The sequence below is a fragment of the Ranitomeya variabilis genome, chromosome 4 (assembly GCF_051348905.1).
Source record: "Ranitomeya variabilis isolate aRanVar5 chromosome 4, aRanVar5.hap1, whole genome shotgun sequence".
NCBI lineage: Eukaryota > Metazoa > Chordata > Amphibia > Anura > Dendrobatidae > Ranitomeya > Ranitomeya variabilis.
Genome location: NC_135235.1, coordinates 248,496,810 through 248,515,402, shown reverse-complemented (window position 1 = coordinate 248,515,402; position 18,593 = coordinate 248,496,810). Strand labels below are relative to the sequence as shown.

General features: G+C 53.6%; 1 protein-coding gene across 14 annotated transcripts in view; it reads right to left on the bottom strand.

Annotated features, from left to right (window-relative positions):
* The window catches only part of ARHGAP32 (Rho GTPase activating protein 32), a 217,559-nt gene that overhangs the window by 125,575 nt on the left and 73,391 nt on the right, over window positions 1–18,593 (bottom strand). For all 14 annotated transcript variants that reach the window (XM_077249409.1, XM_077249402.1, XM_077249407.1 and 11 more), the window contains exon 2: window positions 11,153–11,261. In XM_077249409.1, coding sequence (XP_077105524.1) covers window positions 11,153–11,257 — 105 coding nt within the window. In that variant the 5' untranslated portion in view covers window positions 11,258–11,261. The remainder of the gene's footprint in view (window positions 1–11,152; window positions 11,262–18,593) is intronic.

Below are 18,593 nucleotides of genomic sequence, written 5' to 3'. Positions count from 1 at the left end.
ATTTTTAACATTACTATTGATGCTGCAGAGTAAAACCCGCAGCGGAAACTGGAAGACAAACAGCGATAAATCTACAGGGATAACCGCAGTGGTTTTGCCCTGCAGATTTATCAAATCCACTGCGGGAGAACCCGCAGAGGACCCCGCAAAGTGTGCACATAGCCTAATAGGTAATTATTTATTAAATATTCAATGAAAGCAAAAATAATGAAAATCAAAGTAACCTGTGATGCGAGAGACATTTTGCTACAGACTCCATTAATCACACCCAGTCCGTATACTAAAAGTAAATCCATGCAGCATATTGCATACATTTCTAAGGGAGGAAAGCAGCCAAAACTGAATTAAATGAGCTAGAAGCAGATGGAACTACACTGAAATAAAGTGCATGTGCTGAGGAAAGGAAACCACTATAAACCCAAGTCCACAAATAACTGACAGAATGGTATTACACCTAAACTGCTCACAATATGAGGCCTATGGGTCAGCAGGCCCTACTATTATAAAGGCATAACGCCACAACTCGCTGGAACGCAAGCCATGAACCTCAATGTGTATACTTACTGGGTGTGTGGCGTCCGTGCTGTGTCCCTCCACCCCGACGCACGTTTTGTCCACACTTCTTCAGGGGCAATATGCTTCATGGATTTACTATTAAATCGTATATGGACTCAGGAGACGTCCCTCAGGAGCAGACGCTAGTCCCAGTTTTCACGGTCAAACATGTGCCAGCCGACGCCGTTAGCCACAAAGGAGACTATGGAAGGAGCAGAAGAAGCGGGAACCCTGGTCCCATCATGCCGCACCAATCATCAGACCAGAGCGGTAGAGAGTGCGGCAGGGTGCCCACCGCAGGGTCCTCAGCCTGAAGATCACAGGGGTGACCTCCTGCTGGCGCCTACATGACACGATTGAGGCTGAAGGCTCCGCTCTCAGTGTGTCCGGACAGCCATGGATGTACGTTAGTACAATGAACGCCCCGTGCAGCGGCTGGAAATGAAGCAACAACTGGTTTAAGGGAGTAGGAAGAATATTTTCATGTTCATCACAGGGGGATGTGTGGTTAGAAAAAAAACAACGCTTTCCAACCCCCCCATCCAGAGCCGATGGTCCAGCGTAGCTGCAAGTGCCTGGTCTCCATGGTCTTGCGCCGTGCTTGTGGCATCACCGAGTCACCACACTGCAAACACCCCTGATTGGCTGGTTCTACAAAGACCGGATCACCCACACTGGATCCAGAGAGTGAACTAGCAAAGCAACAAATTTACTTTTTCCAAAGAAAAAAAAAAAAAAGAAACTGGTAAAACCAGTAATCCCTGTCCACCATCCATAACGGTGAATTTACCAATGTTGGTGGCTCTTTCCCTCCTGCAGCCGCAGCTACGGTGAATGGAAAAAGGATCCCACCTGATCCCACAATTATTACAGGTCGTCCCAGGGATCTAGTAAATGGCCACCGCACCGAGAAGCCCAATGTAAGCTGTGCTCCCACAATGCACTGCGCCCCAGCGGCCGGTGAACGCAGCTCTAGATGTGAGCGGAGAGAAGAAATGATGCGGTGTGTGCACAGGCCGACATAGCTAAACATCCAAGAGCCGCGTGCGTCATCATGGACAAGAAAGCCAGCAGCAACAGCCACGACCTGCACGAGCCGCAAACCAGGCGGAGGGGACGGGGCAAAGTATCACAGGTGGCTCAGCTACACGGAGAGGGGGTACAATGTATCACAGGCGGCTCAGCTACACGGAGAGGGGGTACAATGTATCACAGGCGGCTCAGCTACACGGAGGGGGGGGTACAATGTATCACAGGCGGCTCAGCTACACGGAGGGGGGGTACAATGTATCACAGGCGGCTCAGCTACACGAAGAGGGGAACAATGTACCACAGGCGGCTCAGCTACAGGGAAAGGGGGTACAATGTATCCCAGGCAGCTTAGCTACACGGAGAGGGGAGCAAAGTACCACAGGGGGCTCAGCTACACAGAGAGGGGGTACAATGTATCACAGGTGGCTCAGCTACACGGAGAGGGGGTACAATGTATCACAGGTGGCTCAGCTACACGGAGAGGTGAACAATGTATCCCAGGCGGCTCAGCTACACGGAGAGGGGGTACAATGTATCACAGGCAGCTCAGCTACAGGGAGAGGGGAACAATGTATCACAGGCGGCTCAGCTACACGGAGAGGGATACAATGTATCACAGGCGGCTCAGCTACAGGGAGAGGGGAACAATGTATCACAGGTGGCTCAGCTACACAGAGAGGGGGGTACAATGTATCACAGGCAGCTCAGCTACACGGAGAGGGGTACAATGTATCACAGGCGGCTCAGCTACAGGGAGAGGGGAGCCAAGTATCCCAGGCGGCTCAGCTACACGAAGAGGGGAACAATGTATCCCAGGCGGCTCAGCTACACGGAGAGGGAAACAATGTATCACAGGCGGCTCAGCTACAGGGAAAGGGGGTACAATGTACCACAGGCGGCTCAGCTACAGGGAAAGGGAGTATAATGTATCACAGGCGGCTTAGCTACACGGAGAGGGGAGCAAAGTACCACAGGGGGCTCAGCTACACAGAGAGGGGGTACAATGTATCACAGGTGGCTCAGCTACACGGAGAGGGGGTACAATGTATCACAGGTGGCTCAGCTACACGGAGAGGGGAACAATGTATCACAGGCGGCTCAGCTACAGGGAGAGGGGAACAATGTATCACAGGCGGCTCAGCTACACGGAGAGGGATACAATGTATCACAGGCAGCTCAGCTACAGGGAGAGGGGAACAATGTATCACAGGTGGCTCAGCTACACGGAGAGGGGGTACAATGTATCACAGGCAGCTCAGCTACACGGAGAGGGGAACAATGTATCACAGGCGGCTCAGCTACACGGAGAGGGGGTACAATGTATCACAGGCAGCTCAGCTACACGGAGAGGGGTACAATGTATCACAGGCGGCTCAGCTACAGGGAGAGGGGAGCCAAGTATCCCAGGCGGCTCAGCTACACGAAGAGGGGAACAATGTATCCCAGGCGGCTCAGCTACACGGAGAGGGAAACAATGTATCACAGGCGGCTCAGCTACAGGGAAAGGGGGTACAATGAACCACAGGCGGCTCAGCTACAGGGAAAGGGAGTATAATGTATCACAGGCGGCTTAGCTACACGGAGAGGGGAGCAAAGTACCACAGGGGGCTCAGCTACACAGAGAGGGGGTACAATGTATCACAGGTGGCTCAGCTACACGGAGAGGGGGTACAATGTATCACAGGTGGCTCAGCTACACGGAGAGGGGAACAATGTATCACAGGCGGCTCAGCTACACGGAGAGGGGGTACAATGTATCACAGGCAGCTCAGCTACAGGGAGAGGAGAACAATGTATCACAGGCGGCTCAGCTACACGGAGAGGGATACAATGTATCACAGGCAGCTCAGCTACAGGGAGAGGGGAACAATGTATCACAGGTGGCTCAGCTACACGGAGAGGGGGTACAATGTATCACAGGCAGCTCAGCTACACGGAGAGGGGAACAATGTATCACAGGCGGCTCAGCTACACGGAGAGGGGGTACAATGTATCACAGGCAGCTCAGCTACACGGAGAGGGGTACAATGTATCACAGGCGGCTCAGCTACAGGGAGAGGGGAGCCAAGTATCCCAGGCGGCTCAGCTACACGAAGAGGGGAACAATGTATCCCAGGCGGCTCAGCTACACGGAGAGGGAAACAATGTATCACAGGCGGCTCAGCTACAGGGAAAGGGGGTACAATGTACCACAGGCGGCTCAGCTACAGGGAAAGGGAGTATAATGTATCACAGGCGGCTTAGCTACACGGAGAGGGGAGCAAAGTACCACAGGGGGCTCAGCTACACAGAGAGGGGGTACAATGTATCACAGGTGGCTCAGCTACACGGAGAGGGGGTACAATGTATCACAGGTGGCTCAGCTACACGGAGAGGGGAACAATGTATCACAGGCGGCTCAGCTACACGGAGAGGGGGTACAATGTATCACAGGCAGCTCAGCTACAGGGAGAGGGGAACAATGTATCACAGGCGGCTCAGCTACACGGAGAGGGATACAATGTATCACAGGCAGCTCAGCTACAGGGAGAGGGGAACAATGTATCACAGGTGGCTCAGCTACACGGAGAGGGGGTACAATGTATCACAGGCAGCTCAGCTACACGGAGAGGGGAACAATGTATCACAGGCGGCTCAGCTACACGGAGAGGGGGTACAATGTATCACAGGCAGCTCAGCTACACGGAGAGGGGTACAATGTATCACAGGCGGCTCAGCTACAGGGAGAGGGGAGCCAAGTATCCCAGGCGGCTCAGCTACACGAAGAGGGGAACAATGTATCCCAGGCGGCTCAGCTACACGGAGAGGGAAACAATGTATCACAGGCGGCTCAGCTACAGGGAAAGGGGGTACAATGTACCACAGGCGGCTCAGCTACAGGGAAAGGGAGTATAATGTATCACAGGCGGCTTAGCTACACGGAGAGGGGAGCAAAGTACCACAGGCGGCTCAGCTACACGGAGAGGGGGTACAATGTACCACAGGCGGCTCAGCTACAGGGAAAGGGGGTACAATGTATCACAGGCAGCTTAGCTACACGGAGAGGGGAGCAAAGTACCACAGGTGGCTCAGCTACACAGAGAGGGGGTACAATGTATCACAGGTGGCTCAGCTACACGGAGAGGGGGTACAATGTATCACAGGTGGCTCAGCTACACGGAGAGGGGAACAATGTATCACAGGCGGCTCAGCTACACGGAGAGGGGGTACAATGTATCACAGGCAGCTCAGCTACACGGAGAGGGGTACAATGTATCACAGGCGGCTCAGCTACAGGGAGAGGGGAGCCAAGTATCCCAGGCGGCTCAGCTACACGAAGAGGGGAACAATGTATCCCAGGCGGCTCAGCTACACGGAGAGGGAAACAATGTATCACAGGTGGCTCAGCTACAGGGAAAGGGGGTACAATGTACCACAGGCGGCTCAGCTACAGGGAAAGGGGGTATAATATATCACAGGCGGCTTAGCTACACGGAGAGGGGAGCAAAGTACCACAGGCGGCTCAGCTACACGGAGAGGGGGTACAATGTATCACAGGTGGCTCAGCTACACGGAGAGGAGGTACAATGTACCACAGGTGGCTCAGCTACACGGAGAGGAGGTACAATGTATCACAAGCGGCTCAGCTACACGGAGAGGGGAACAATGTATCACAGGCAGCTCAGCTACACGGAGTGGTGGTACAATATATCACAGGCAGCTCAGCTACACGGAGAGGGGAACAATGTATCACAGGCGGCTCAGCTACACGGAGAGCGGAACAATGTATCACAGGCGGCTCAGCTACACGGAGAGGGGAACAATGTATCACAGGCGGCTCAGCTACACGGAGAGGATGTACAATGTTATCACAGGCGGCTCAGCTACACGGAGAGGGGAACAATGTACCACAGGCGGCTCAGCTACACGGAGAGGGGAACAATGTACCACAGGCGGCTCAGCTACACGGAGAGGGGAACAATTTATCACAGGCGGCTGAACTACACGGAGAGGGGAACAATGTATCACAGGCGGCTCAGCTACACTGAGAGGGGAACAATGTATCACAGGCGGCTCAGCTACACGGAGAGGGGAACAATGTATCACAGGCGGCTCAGCTACACGGAGAGGGGGTACAATGTATCACAGGCGGCTCAGCTACATGGAGAGCGGAACAATGTATCACAGGCGGCTCAGCTACACGGAGAGGGGTACAATGTATCACAGGCGGCTCAGCTACACGGAGAGGGGAACAATGTATCACAGGCGGCTCAGCTACACGGAGAGGGGAACAATGTATCACAGGCGGCTCATCTACACGGAGAGGGGTACAATGTATCACAGGAGGCTCAGCTACACGGATAGGGGAACAATGTATCACAGGCGGCTCAGCTACAGAGAAAGGGGGTACAATGTATCACAGGCGGCTGAGCTACACGGAGAGGGGAACAATGTACCACAGGCAGCTCAGCTACACGGAGAGGGGGTACAATGTATCACAGGCGGCTCAACTACACCGAAAGGGGGTACAATGTACCACAGGCGGATCAGCTACACGGAGAGGGGGTACAATGTATCACAGGTGGCTCAGCTACACGGAGAGGGGTACAATGTATCACAGGCGGCTCAGCTACACGGAAAGGGGAACAATGTATCACAGGCGGCTCAGCTACACGGAGAGGGGGTACAATGTATCACAGGCGGCTCAGCTACAGGGAAAGAAGATACAATGTATCACAGGCAGCTCATCCACATGGAGAGGGGTACAACGTATCACAGGCGGCTCAGCTACAGGGAGAAGGGGTACAATGTATCACAGGCGGCTCAGCTACACGGAGAGGGGAACAATGTATCACAGGCGGCTCAGCTACATGGAGAGGGGGTACAATGTATCACAGGCAGCTCAGCTACACGGAGAGGGGTACAATGTATCACAGGCGGCTCAGCTACAGGGAGAGGGGAGCCAAGTATCCCAGGCGGCTCAGCTACACGAAGAGGGGAACAATGTATCCCAGGCGGCTCAGCTACACGGAGAGGGAAACAATGTATCACAGGCGGCTCAGCTACAGGGAAAGGGGGTACAATGTACCACAGGCGGCTCAGCTACAGGGAGAGGGGGTACAATGTATCACAGGCGGCTCAGCTACACGGAGAGGGGGTACAATGTATCACAGGCGGCTCAGCTACACGGAGAGGGGAACAATGTATCACAGGCGGCTCAGCTACATGGAGAGGGGGTACAATGTATCACAGGCGGCTCAGCTACAGGGAGAGGGGAGCCAAGTATCCCAGGCGGCTCAGCTACACGAAGAGGGGAACAATGTATCCCAGGCGGCTCAGCTACACGGAGAGGGAAACAATGTATCACAGGCGGCTCAGCTACACGGAGAGCGGAACAATGTATCACAGGCGGCTCAGCTACACGGAGAGGATGTACAATGTTATCACAGGCGGCTCAGCTACACGGAGAGGGGAACAATGTACCACAGGCGGCTCAGCTACACGGAGAGGGGAACAATTTATCACAGGCGGCTGAACTACACGGAGAGGGGAACAATGTATCACAGGCGGTTCAGCTACACAGAGGGGAACAATGTATCACAGGCGGCTCAGCTACACGGAGAGGGGAACAATGTATCACAGGCGGCTCAGCTACACGGAGAGGGGGTACAATGTATCACAGGCGGCTCAGCTACATGGAGAGCGGAACAATGTATCACAGGCGGCTCAGCTACACGGAGAGGGGAACAATGTATCACAGGCGGCTCATCTACACGGAGAGGGGTACAATGTATCACAGGAGGCTCAGCTACACGGAAAGGGGAACAATGTATCACAGGCGGCTCAGCTACAGAGAAAGGGGGTACAATGTATCACAGGCGGCTGAGCTACACGGAGAGGGGAACAATGTACCACAGGCAGCTCAGCTACACGGAGAGGGGGTACAATGTATCACAGGCAGCTCAGCTACAGGGAAAGGGGGTACAATGTACCACAGGCGGCTCAGCTACAGGGAGAGGGGGTACAATGTATCACAGGCGGCTCAGCTACACGGAGAGGGAAACAATGTATCACAGGCGGCTCAGCTACAGGGAAAGGGGGTACAATGTACCACAGGCGGCTCAGCTACAGGGAGAGGGGGTACAATGTATCACAGGCGGCTCAGCTACACAGAGAGGGGGTACAATGTATCACAGGCGGCTCAGATACACGGAGAGGGGGTACAATGTATCACAGGCGGCTCATCCACATGGAGAGAGGTACAACGAATCACAGGCGGCTCAGCTACAGGGAGAAGGGGTACAATGTATCACAGGCGGCTCAGCTACACGGAGAGGGGAACAATGTATCACAGGCGGCTCAGCTACACGGAGAGGGGGTATAATGTATCACAGGCGGCTCATCCACATGGAGAGAGGTACAACGTATCACAGGCGGCTCAGCTACAGGGAGAAGGGGTACAATGTATCACAGGTGGCTCAGCTACACGGAGAGGGGAACAATGTATCACAGGCGGCTCAGCTACACGGAGAGGGGAACATTGTATCACAGACGGCTCAGCTACACGACGGGGAGCAAATTATCACAGGCGGCTCAGCTACACGGAGGGGAGCAAAGTATCACAGGTGGCTCAGCTACATGGAGGGGAACAATGTATCACAGGCGGCTCAGCTACACAGAGAGCGGAACAATGTATCACAGGCGGCTCAGCTACACGGAGAGCAGAACAATGTATCACAGGCGGCTCAGCTACACGGAGAGGGGTACAATGTATCACAGGCAGCTCAGCTACACGGAGAGCGGAACAATGTATCATAGGCGGCTCAGCTACAGGGAAAGGGGGTACAATGTATCACAGGCGGCTCAGCTACACGGAGAGGGGAACAATGTATCACAGGCGGCTCAGCTACACGGAGAGGGGGTACAATGTATCACAGGCAGCTCAGCTACACGGAGAGCGGAACAATGTATCACAGGCGGCTCAGCTACACAGACAGGAGTACAATGTATCACAGGCGGCTCAGCTACACGGAGAGGGGTACAATGTATCACAGGCGGCTCAGCTACACGGAGAGCGGAACAATGTATCACAGGCGGCTCAGCTACACGGAGAGGGGAACAATGTACTACAGGTGGCTCAGCTACACGGAGAGGGGAACAATTTATCACAGGCTGCTCAGCTACATGGAGAGGGGAACAATTAATCACAGGCGGCTCAGCTACACGGAGAGGGGGTACAATGTATCACAGGCGGCTCAGCTACACGGAGAGGGGAACAATGTATCACAGGCGCCTCAGCTACATGGAGAGCGGAACAATGTATCACAGGCGGCTCAGCTACACGGAGAGGGGTACAATGTATCACAGGCGGCTCAGCTACACGGAGAGGGGAACAATGTATCACAGGCGGCTCAGCTACACGGAGAGGGGTACAATGTATCACAGGCGGCTGAGCTACACGGAGAGGGGAACAATGTATCACAGGCGGCTCATCTACACGGAGAGGGGTACAATGTATCACAGGAGGCTCAGCTACACGGAAAGGGGAACAATGTATCACAGGCGGCTCAGCTACAGAGAAAGGGGGTACAATGTATCACAGGCGGCTGAGCTACACGGAGAGGGGAACAATGTATCACAGGCGGCTCAGCTACACGGAGAGGGGAACAATGTACCACAGGCGGCTCAGCTACACGGAGAGGGGGTACAATGTATCACAGGCGGCTCAGCTACACCGAAAGGGGGTACAATGTACCACAGGCGGATCAGCTACACGGAGAGGGGGTACAATGTATCACAGGCGGCTCAGCTACACGGAGAGGGGAACAATGTATCACAGTCGGCTCAGCTACACAGAGGGGGTACAATGTATCACAGGCGGCTCAGCTACACGGAGAGGGGAACAATGTACCACAGGCGGCTCAGCTACACGGAGAGGGGTACAAGGTATCACAGGCGGCTCAGATACACGGAGAGGGGGTACAATGTATCACAGGCGGCTCAGCTACACGGAAAGGGGAACAATTTATCACAGGCTGCTCAGCTACACGGAGAGGGGGTACAATGTATCACAGGCGGCTCAGCTACAGGGAAAGGGGGTACAATGTATCACAGGTGGCTCAGTTACACGGAGAGGGGAACAATGTATCCCAGGCGGCTCAGCTACACAGAGAGGGGAACAATGTATCACAGGCGGCTCAGCTTCACGGAGAGGGGAACAATGTATCACAGGCGGCTCAGCTGCACGGAGAGGAGAACAATGTACCACAGGCAGCTCAGCTACACGGAGAGGGGAACAATGTATCACAGGAGGCTGAGCTACACGGAGAGGGGGTACAATGTATCACAGGAGGCTCAGCTACATTGAGAGGGGTACAACGTATCACAGGCGGCTCAGCTACACGAAGAGAAGAACAATGTATCACAGGCGGCTCAGCTACATGTAGAGGGGAACAATGTATCACAGGCGGCTCAGCTACACGGAGAGGGGAACAATGTATCACAGGCGGCTCATCTACACGGAGAGGGGGTACAATGTATCACAGGAGGCTCAGCTACACGGAGAGGGGTACAATGTATCACAGGCGGCTGAGCAACACGGAGAGGGGAACAATGTATCACAGGCGGATCAGCTACACGGAAAGGGTAACAATGTATCACAGGCGGCTCAGCTACACGGAGAGGGGGTACAATGTATCACAGGCGGCTCAGCTACAGGGAAAGGGGGTACAATGTATCACAAGTGGCTCAGCTACACGGAGAGGGGAACAATGTATCACAGGTGGCTCATCTACAAGAAGAGGAGCAAAGTATCACAGGCGGCTCAGCTACACGAAGAGGAGCAAAGTATCACAGGCGGCTCAGCTACACGGAGGGGAGCAAAGTATCACAGGTGGCTCAGCTACATGGAGGGGAACAATGTATCACAGGCGGCTCAGCTACACGGAGAGGGGTACAATGTATCACAGGCGGCTCAGCTACAGGGAAAGGGGGTACAATGTATCACAGGTGGCTCAGCTACACGGAGAGGGGAACAATGTATCACAGGCGGCTCAGCTACATGGAGAGGGGAACAATTTATCACAGGCGGCTCAGCTACACGGAGAGGGGAACAATGTATCACATGCGGCTCAGCTACACGGAGAGCAAAACAATGCATCACAGGCGGCTCAGCTACACGGAGAGGGGAACAATGTATCACAGGCAGCTCAGCTACACGGAGAGGATGTACAATGTTATCACAGGCGGCTCAGCTACACGGAGAGGGGAACAATGTATCACAGGCGGCTCAGCTACATGGAGAAGGGTACAATGTATCACAGGTGGCTCAGCTACACGGAGAGGGGGTACAATGTATCACGGGCGGGCAGTAGGGGGGACATTATGCCCGGTGTATTGCTCATGGAGAAACATTTCATTTCCGGGCAGCACAGGAGTATCTGAACTATGTCCCCGGAGCGATGGCTGTGCCGCCTCTTCCCGCCAGCATCCTGCTCCCATTTAATTTGGGAAACCAGATGGCAATCTCCGGGGGAATAACAATGTGGGGTATGTGTGTGGAATTAGCCATGGATGATGGACTTACCATAGCGCTGATGGTCTCCTCCCAGTCCGGCCTCTCCCGGGGGTGAATACTGCGGGGAAGCTCCGGCACAAAGTCATCCTCCTCTAAGTGCAACGAGGACTTCATTATTCTGTAAGAGAAGAGACGGCTGATCAGTAACCAGGAGTTGGATCATGGAGCCCACGCGTCGCGGCTCTGCAGCACTGCTGGGCTACCGGTCAGGAGCACATGGGCCGCAAACCACAGACGGAATGGGGGCGAGGACTCTACTTGTGGCACCTCACTGTCAGGTCAACATCAAAGTCTCAAAAACGCACGGAACTAAACCATATTCTACTCCGAGGAGGATCAGAAAGTAACATTTGTGCAAAGCCGGGGACATGGCTTCTACCAGTACATGACGTAAGCGGAGGCTACAGCCCAACATCTCCCACGCTGCCTCCTCTGCGGCTCAACTGCAGATTTCAGGACTTTCCTCACTACAATACATCAATGAATGACAAGAAAAGTAGTAAAAGTAACTGCGAGCAGAAAGCTGGAGCTCCAATTTAAGACTCCAAAACATGCAGATGTCCAGATAGAAAGTAAGAGAAAAAGTGCTGCCGGCCAGTCCGTGTAAGCAGACCCCAACATGATGGAAATCTGCTGCCATCCAAAAGACGCCCCCCACAGTCATGTGGAGCACGAAGACTCCCCTGGATGGGCGCAACATGCAGAGCGGCTGAGCAGGGTCTAAGATGCTGCTCTCCACTGCACCTCGTCCAGTCTGGCTCATTATCACAAGGTCAGAGACGGCACAGCTCCTCAAAAAATCTGACAATTACCGGCGTTCAGACAGGTGAAGACGTGAAGCCCCTTCCAGGTGCAAGAAATGCTGAGACCAGCAAAAAAGGAGCCCCCACCCCGAGAGGAGAGAAGGAAAGACCATGGGTGCAGCTCTCCCTAGAAGGGTCACTGGTTATGCCCTATGATACATCTTGTATTATACCCCAGAGCTGAGCTCGCTATTCTGCTGGTGCAGTCACTGTGTACATACATTACATTACTGATCCTGAGTTACCTCCTGTATTATACCCCAGAGCTGAACTCGCTATTCTGCTGGTGCAGTCACTGTGTACATACATTACATTACTGATCCTGAGTTATATCCTGTATTATACCCCAGAGCTGCACTCTCTATTCTGCTGGTGCAGTCACTGTGTACATACATTACATTACTGATCCTGAGTTACCTCCTGTATTATACTCCAGAGCTGCACTCACTATTCTGCTGGTGCAGTCACTGTGTACATACAATACATTACTGATCCTGAGTTACCTCCTATATTATACCCCAGAGCTGAACTCGCTATTCTGCTGGTGCAGTCACTGTGTACATACATTACATTACTGATCCTGAGTTATATCCTGTATTATACCCCAGAGCTGCACTCTCTATTCTGCTGGTGCAGTCACTGTGTACATACATTACATTACTGATCCTGAGTTACCTCCTGTATTATACTCCAGAGCTGCACTCACTATTCTGCTGGTGCAGTCACTGTGTACATACATTACATTACTGATCCTGAGTTACATCTTGTATTATACCCCAGAGCTGCACTCACTATTCTGCTGGTGCAGTCACTGTGTACATACATTACATTACTGATCCTGAGTTACCTCCTGTATTATATCCCAGAGCTGCACTCACTATTCTGCTGGTGCAGTCACTGTGTACATACATTACATTACTGATCCTGAGTTATATCCTGTATTATACCCCAGAGCTGCACTCACTATTCTGCTGGTGCAGTCACTGTGTACATACATTACATTACTGATCCTGAGTTACCTCCTGTATTATATCCCAGAGCTGCACTCACTATTCTGCTGGTGCAGTCACTGTGTACATACATTACATTACTGATCCTGAGTTACATCCGGTATTATACCCCAGAGCTGCACTCACTATTCTGCTGGTGCAGTCACTGTGTACATACATTACATTACTGATCCTGAGTTACATCCGGTATTATACCCCAGAGCTGCACTCACTATTCTGCTGGTGCAGTCACTGTGTACATACATTACATTACTGATCCTGAGTTACATCCTTTATTATACCCCAGAGCTGCTCTCACTATTCTGCTGGTTGTAATTAAAACTATTCCAAACATTTGTGAACATAATCCTCAAAAACCTTTGCTCCTGTGAGTCACTTACGATTTAGAAATTGAATAAGTAAGCCTCCAGACTTGTGACTGCAGCTCACTGTGTTTTATGCAGTTGACACTTGTGTAAGGGAAAAACGGATGGAGCTGAAAAATCATTTCTAGCCAAAGCCTTTACCAGTGTGGATAAGGCGAGTTTCCGTTAGTCGCTGCTTGATCTCCGCTCAGCAGCATGCTCAGAGACGACAAATCCCGAAAACTACAGGAGAAACAGACTAAAACCCGAGGCGAGGTGAAGCGAGCACTGTGCCGGCAGCCAATCACGAGGCTTCTTCTGTTCTTTATAAGACCTTTTATGAATGAAGGGAGGAATCTAATTGGTGCAAAACGAAAGCAGCCAATAATCACAGGTTGTATTTGCCAGGTGACCCCCTCAGAGGACGGAGGCTGCAGGTGCCTCGCACCCCCCACGGTGTGACTACACAGGCTCACACATCCACATAAACAAATGATCAGGACCTGGTTTCCATTCATGAGGACGGTGGAGCCACCTTTGTTCTCCTCCCTGAATGGCTTTTGTACAGATTCCTGCGTCTCCTCCTCACATTCCTTCCACATTGTGTATGAACAAGGCCCCATTGTTGGACGCTGCATTCTGGGGGACAGCAGATCTGGAGAGCAGCAGCTGGATGAGGCCGTTATGTGCCGCACGTCACAGCTGCCCCATGGGCCTCTCCAGCTACAGAGGCCACGCTGAAATGCCCCAGTACGAAGCCGCAAGAGGGCACAGACGCTGGCACAGCGGCCACTTACAGCAAGCCTCATAATGGCGAGAATGCCAGTACTCTGCTGTGGCACCCTGCCAGCATCCGGACCACTGGAGGGTCCCTGCGTATCAGGAGGACAGAGCCAAGGACACAGACCCTGCACTCCAGTACCTGGGCAATCATGTCACCCGCTGCCAGCGTCCGGACCACCGGAGGGTCCCATGTACCAGGAGGACAGAGCCATGGACACACACCCTGCACTCCAGTACCCGGGCAATCATGTCACCCGCTGCCAGCGTCTGGACCACCGGAGGGTCCCATGTACCAGGAGGACAGAGCCATGGACACACACCCTGCACTCCAGTACCCGGGCATTTATGTCACCCGCTGCCAGCGTCTGGACCACCGGAGGGTCCCATGTACCAGGAGGACAGAGCCATGGACACAGACCCTGCACTCCAGTACTTGGGCAATCATGTCACCCGCTGCCAGCGTCCGGACCACCGGAGGGTCCCCATGTACCAGGAGGACAGAGCCATGGACACAGACCCGCAACTCCAGTACCTGGGCAATCATGTCACACAATGCCAGCGTCCGGACCACCGAAGGGTCCCCATGTACCAGGAGGACAGAGCCATGGACACAGACCCTGCAGCCCAGTACCTGGGCAATCATGTCACCCACTACGAGCGTCCGGACCACCTGAGGGTCCCCATGTACCAGAAGGACAGAGCCATGGACAAAGACCCTGCAGCCCAGTACCTGGGCAATCATGTCACCCACTACCAGCGTCCGGACCACCCGAGGGACCCATGTACTAGGACAACAGAGCCAAGGACACAGACCCTGCACTCCAGTACCTGGGCAATCATGTCACCCGCTGCCAGCATCCGGTCCATCGGAGGGTCCCATGTACCAGGAGGACAGAGCCAAGGACACAGACCCTGCAGCTCAGTACCTGGACAATCTTGTCACCCGCTGCCAGCATCCGGACCACCGGAGGGTCCCATGTACCAGGAGGACAGAGCCATGGACACAGACCCTGCACTCTAGTACCTGGGCAATCATGTCACCCGCTGCCAGCGTCCGGACCACCGGAGGGTCCCCATGTACCAGGAGGACAGAGCCGTGGACACAGACCCTGCAGCTCAGTACCTGGGCAATCATGTCACCCACTACCAGCGTCCGGACCACCCGAGGGTCCCCATGTACCAGAAGGACAGAGCCATGGACACAGACCCTGCAGCCCAGTACCCGGGCAATCATGTCACACACTGCCAGCGTCCGGACCACCGGAGGGTCCCATGTACCAGGAGGACAGAGCCATGGACACAGACCCTGCAGCCCAGTACCTGGGCAATCATGTCACACTGCCACATACACAGGACATCTGTGCTGCAGAGCGGTGTCACAAATCCATCACAGTCCGCACAGTAACCAGCGCTGCCACCGCTAGGAAGATACTGATGAGGCTGCGGAGCTGCTCCTCACGGCCGCCTGCAGTAGTGCAGCTTCAGGCTTTGGGCCTGGACGGCCTCGTGGACGGACACTTTCTCCTGGCAAACAGCTGATTTCACGGGTATTACATGGTGGGCACTCACAGTAACAGCTTCATGCTGGGGGTCTCGAGACAGCCAGGATGAGAGCCCCTTTTACACAAGCACTCTTCAATCAATCGCCCACTCTGATGGAATATTGATGAGAGGTGCCACTGATTGGCTGCAGCGGTCACGTGACACAACATCAGCAGCACTGACTTGACTAAAACGTTGCGGCAGCGGGAAGCGAATATAGATGGTTGTGGGATCTTCAGGATCACACTGGCCCATCATCCTGCCTGCTGGGGAGCAGCTCTGTGACTAGCCATCACGGAGACTGAAGTGGCCGGTAACCTTGGTAACAATTCCTAAATTATAAAACTGCAAATCCTTCCATAATTGGGAACAGAGCAGTTATTTAATAAGAGATAAAATGTAACATTAGGTGAGAATAACCCTAGAAATCTCCTGGCCCCCCATGACCTGAGGGAAGGCCCAGAGACTGGCAGGGGCATCAGTACTGGAAGGTCGGTCATGCTGCAGAGGGGCCCAGATAATTAGGGCAGTGACAGCGCACAGACAAACGCTCCACAAGTCACACACTATTAGTCACTTTCCTGACAAAGATCCAAGCCCCCCATGTGCAGAGGGCAGGACAGGTTCCCCCCGACCAACCTCAGGGCGAGGCAAAACCCCAAAATACTCAGAACAGTCATAACTAGGACATGCCACCCCCTTGGCAGACAGTGGCGGGTATCCACAGGCCTCTCCGAGATCACACACCAGGGGGTCAGAGATACCCGGGGGTCCGGACACAGCGGGATCCTCAGTGCTGGCAGCTCCTGCGCTCCCCTCTCGTGTGCTGACATGCTGCCGCTATTCTTACAGGAAACCACTAATTACAGACTCATCATCTATTAGTCACAATGAACGACTCCGTGGCCACACGGAGACAGAAAACGCCAAGAGCCGACACCCCACACAGGTGACACGAGGGGGCACCGAAGAAAAAAGGGTCCCATTCACCTTCCTGTTTGAGGGGGCCGCCCTGATGAATTACCAGACCCAATAATCACTGTGAATGGCGCTACCTACCAGGAGGACTGGCACAGCGGAGGAGCTCACTGGCGCTCTGCACGGTGGTGTACGGGGCCACACACCGCCCTCGCCCCATATCCTGCAGCTATATCAGAAACATCAGCACTGACAGCACAGGCCAACCATGGCAGAACCTCACACTTCCCCCTACAGGCACGAACCCATGTCAGACCCCATGTCCATCATTACACTCATTCTTGACCCCCATAATGCCCCCTGTTCATCATCACACCCATATCTGACCACCATACTGCCCCTGACCATCATAAAACCCATGTCTGACCCCCATACTAAGGCCATGTTCACACGCTGCGGGTTCCTCTGCGGGTTAATCCCGCAGCGGAATTGAAAATCTGCAGGGCAAAACCGCTGTGGTTATCCCTGCAGATTTATCGCGGTTTGTTCCGCGGTTTCCGCTGCGGGATTACTGCTGTACTATTGATGCTGCATATGCAGCAATATGCAGCATCAATAGTAATGTAAAAAATAATAAAAATTGGCTATACTCACCCTCTGACGTCGCGATCTCCCCGGCGCTGCAAGCGGCTGTGCCGACAAGGACCTTCGTGACGTCACGGTCATGTGACCGCGGCGTCATCACGGTCATGTGACCGCGACGTCACCACAGGTCCTGTTCGGCACAGCAACTGAGACCGGACGGCCGCGGGCAGCGCTGAGAGGTGAGTATAGCTTCATTTTTTATTTTAATTCTTTTTTTTACACTATTTTATGGTTCCCAGGGCCTGGAGGAGAGTCTCCTCTCCTCCACCCCGGGTACCACCCGCACATTATCCGCTTACTTCCCGCAACGTGGGCACAGCCCCATGCGGGAAGTAAGCGGTTCAATGCATTTCTATGGGTGCAGAATTGCAGCGATTCTGCACAAAGAAGTGACATACTGCGGGTTGTAAACCGCTGCGTTTCTGCGCGGTTTTTCCCGCAGCATGTGCACTGCGGTTTGCGGTTTCCATAGGGTTTACATGTTAATGTAAACGCTATGGAAACTGCTGCGGACCCGCAGCATCAAAATCGCGGCGGTTCCGCGGTAAAAACCGCAGCGTGTGAACATGGCCTAACTCCCTGTTCATCATCACACCCATATCTGACCCACATACTGCCCCCTGTTCATCATCACACCCATATCTAACCACCATACTGCCCCTGACCATCATAAAATCCATGTATGACCCCCATACTGCCCCCTGACCATCATAACACCCATGCTTGACCCCCATACTGCCTCCTGTTCATCATCACACCCATACCTGACCCCCATACTGACTCCCTGACCAACATCACACCCATGTATGACCCCCATACTGACCCCCCGTTAATCATTACACCCATGTATGACCCCCATACTGCCCCCTCCCTCATCATTACACCCATTTCTGACCCACACATACTGCCCCTGACCATCATTACACCCATGCTTGACCCCCATACTGCCTCCTGTTCATCATCACACCCATACCTGACCCCCATACTGACTCCCTGACCAACATAACACCCATGTATGACCCCCATACTGCCCTCTGACCATCATCACACCCATGTATGACCCCCATACACTCCTTGTTCATCATCACACCCATATCTGACCACCATACTGCCCCTGACCATCATAAAACCCATGTCTGACCCCCATACTGCCCCCTGACCATCATTACACCCATGTTTGACCCCCATACTGCCTCCTGTTCATCATCACACCCATACCTGACCCCCATACTGACTCCTGTTCATCATCACACCCATACCTGACCCCCATACTGACTCCCTGACCAACATCACACCCATGTATGACCCCCATACTGACCCCCCGTTAATCATTACACCCATGTATGACCCCCATACTGCCCCCTGTTCATCATCACACCCATATCTGACCCCCATACTGCCCGAC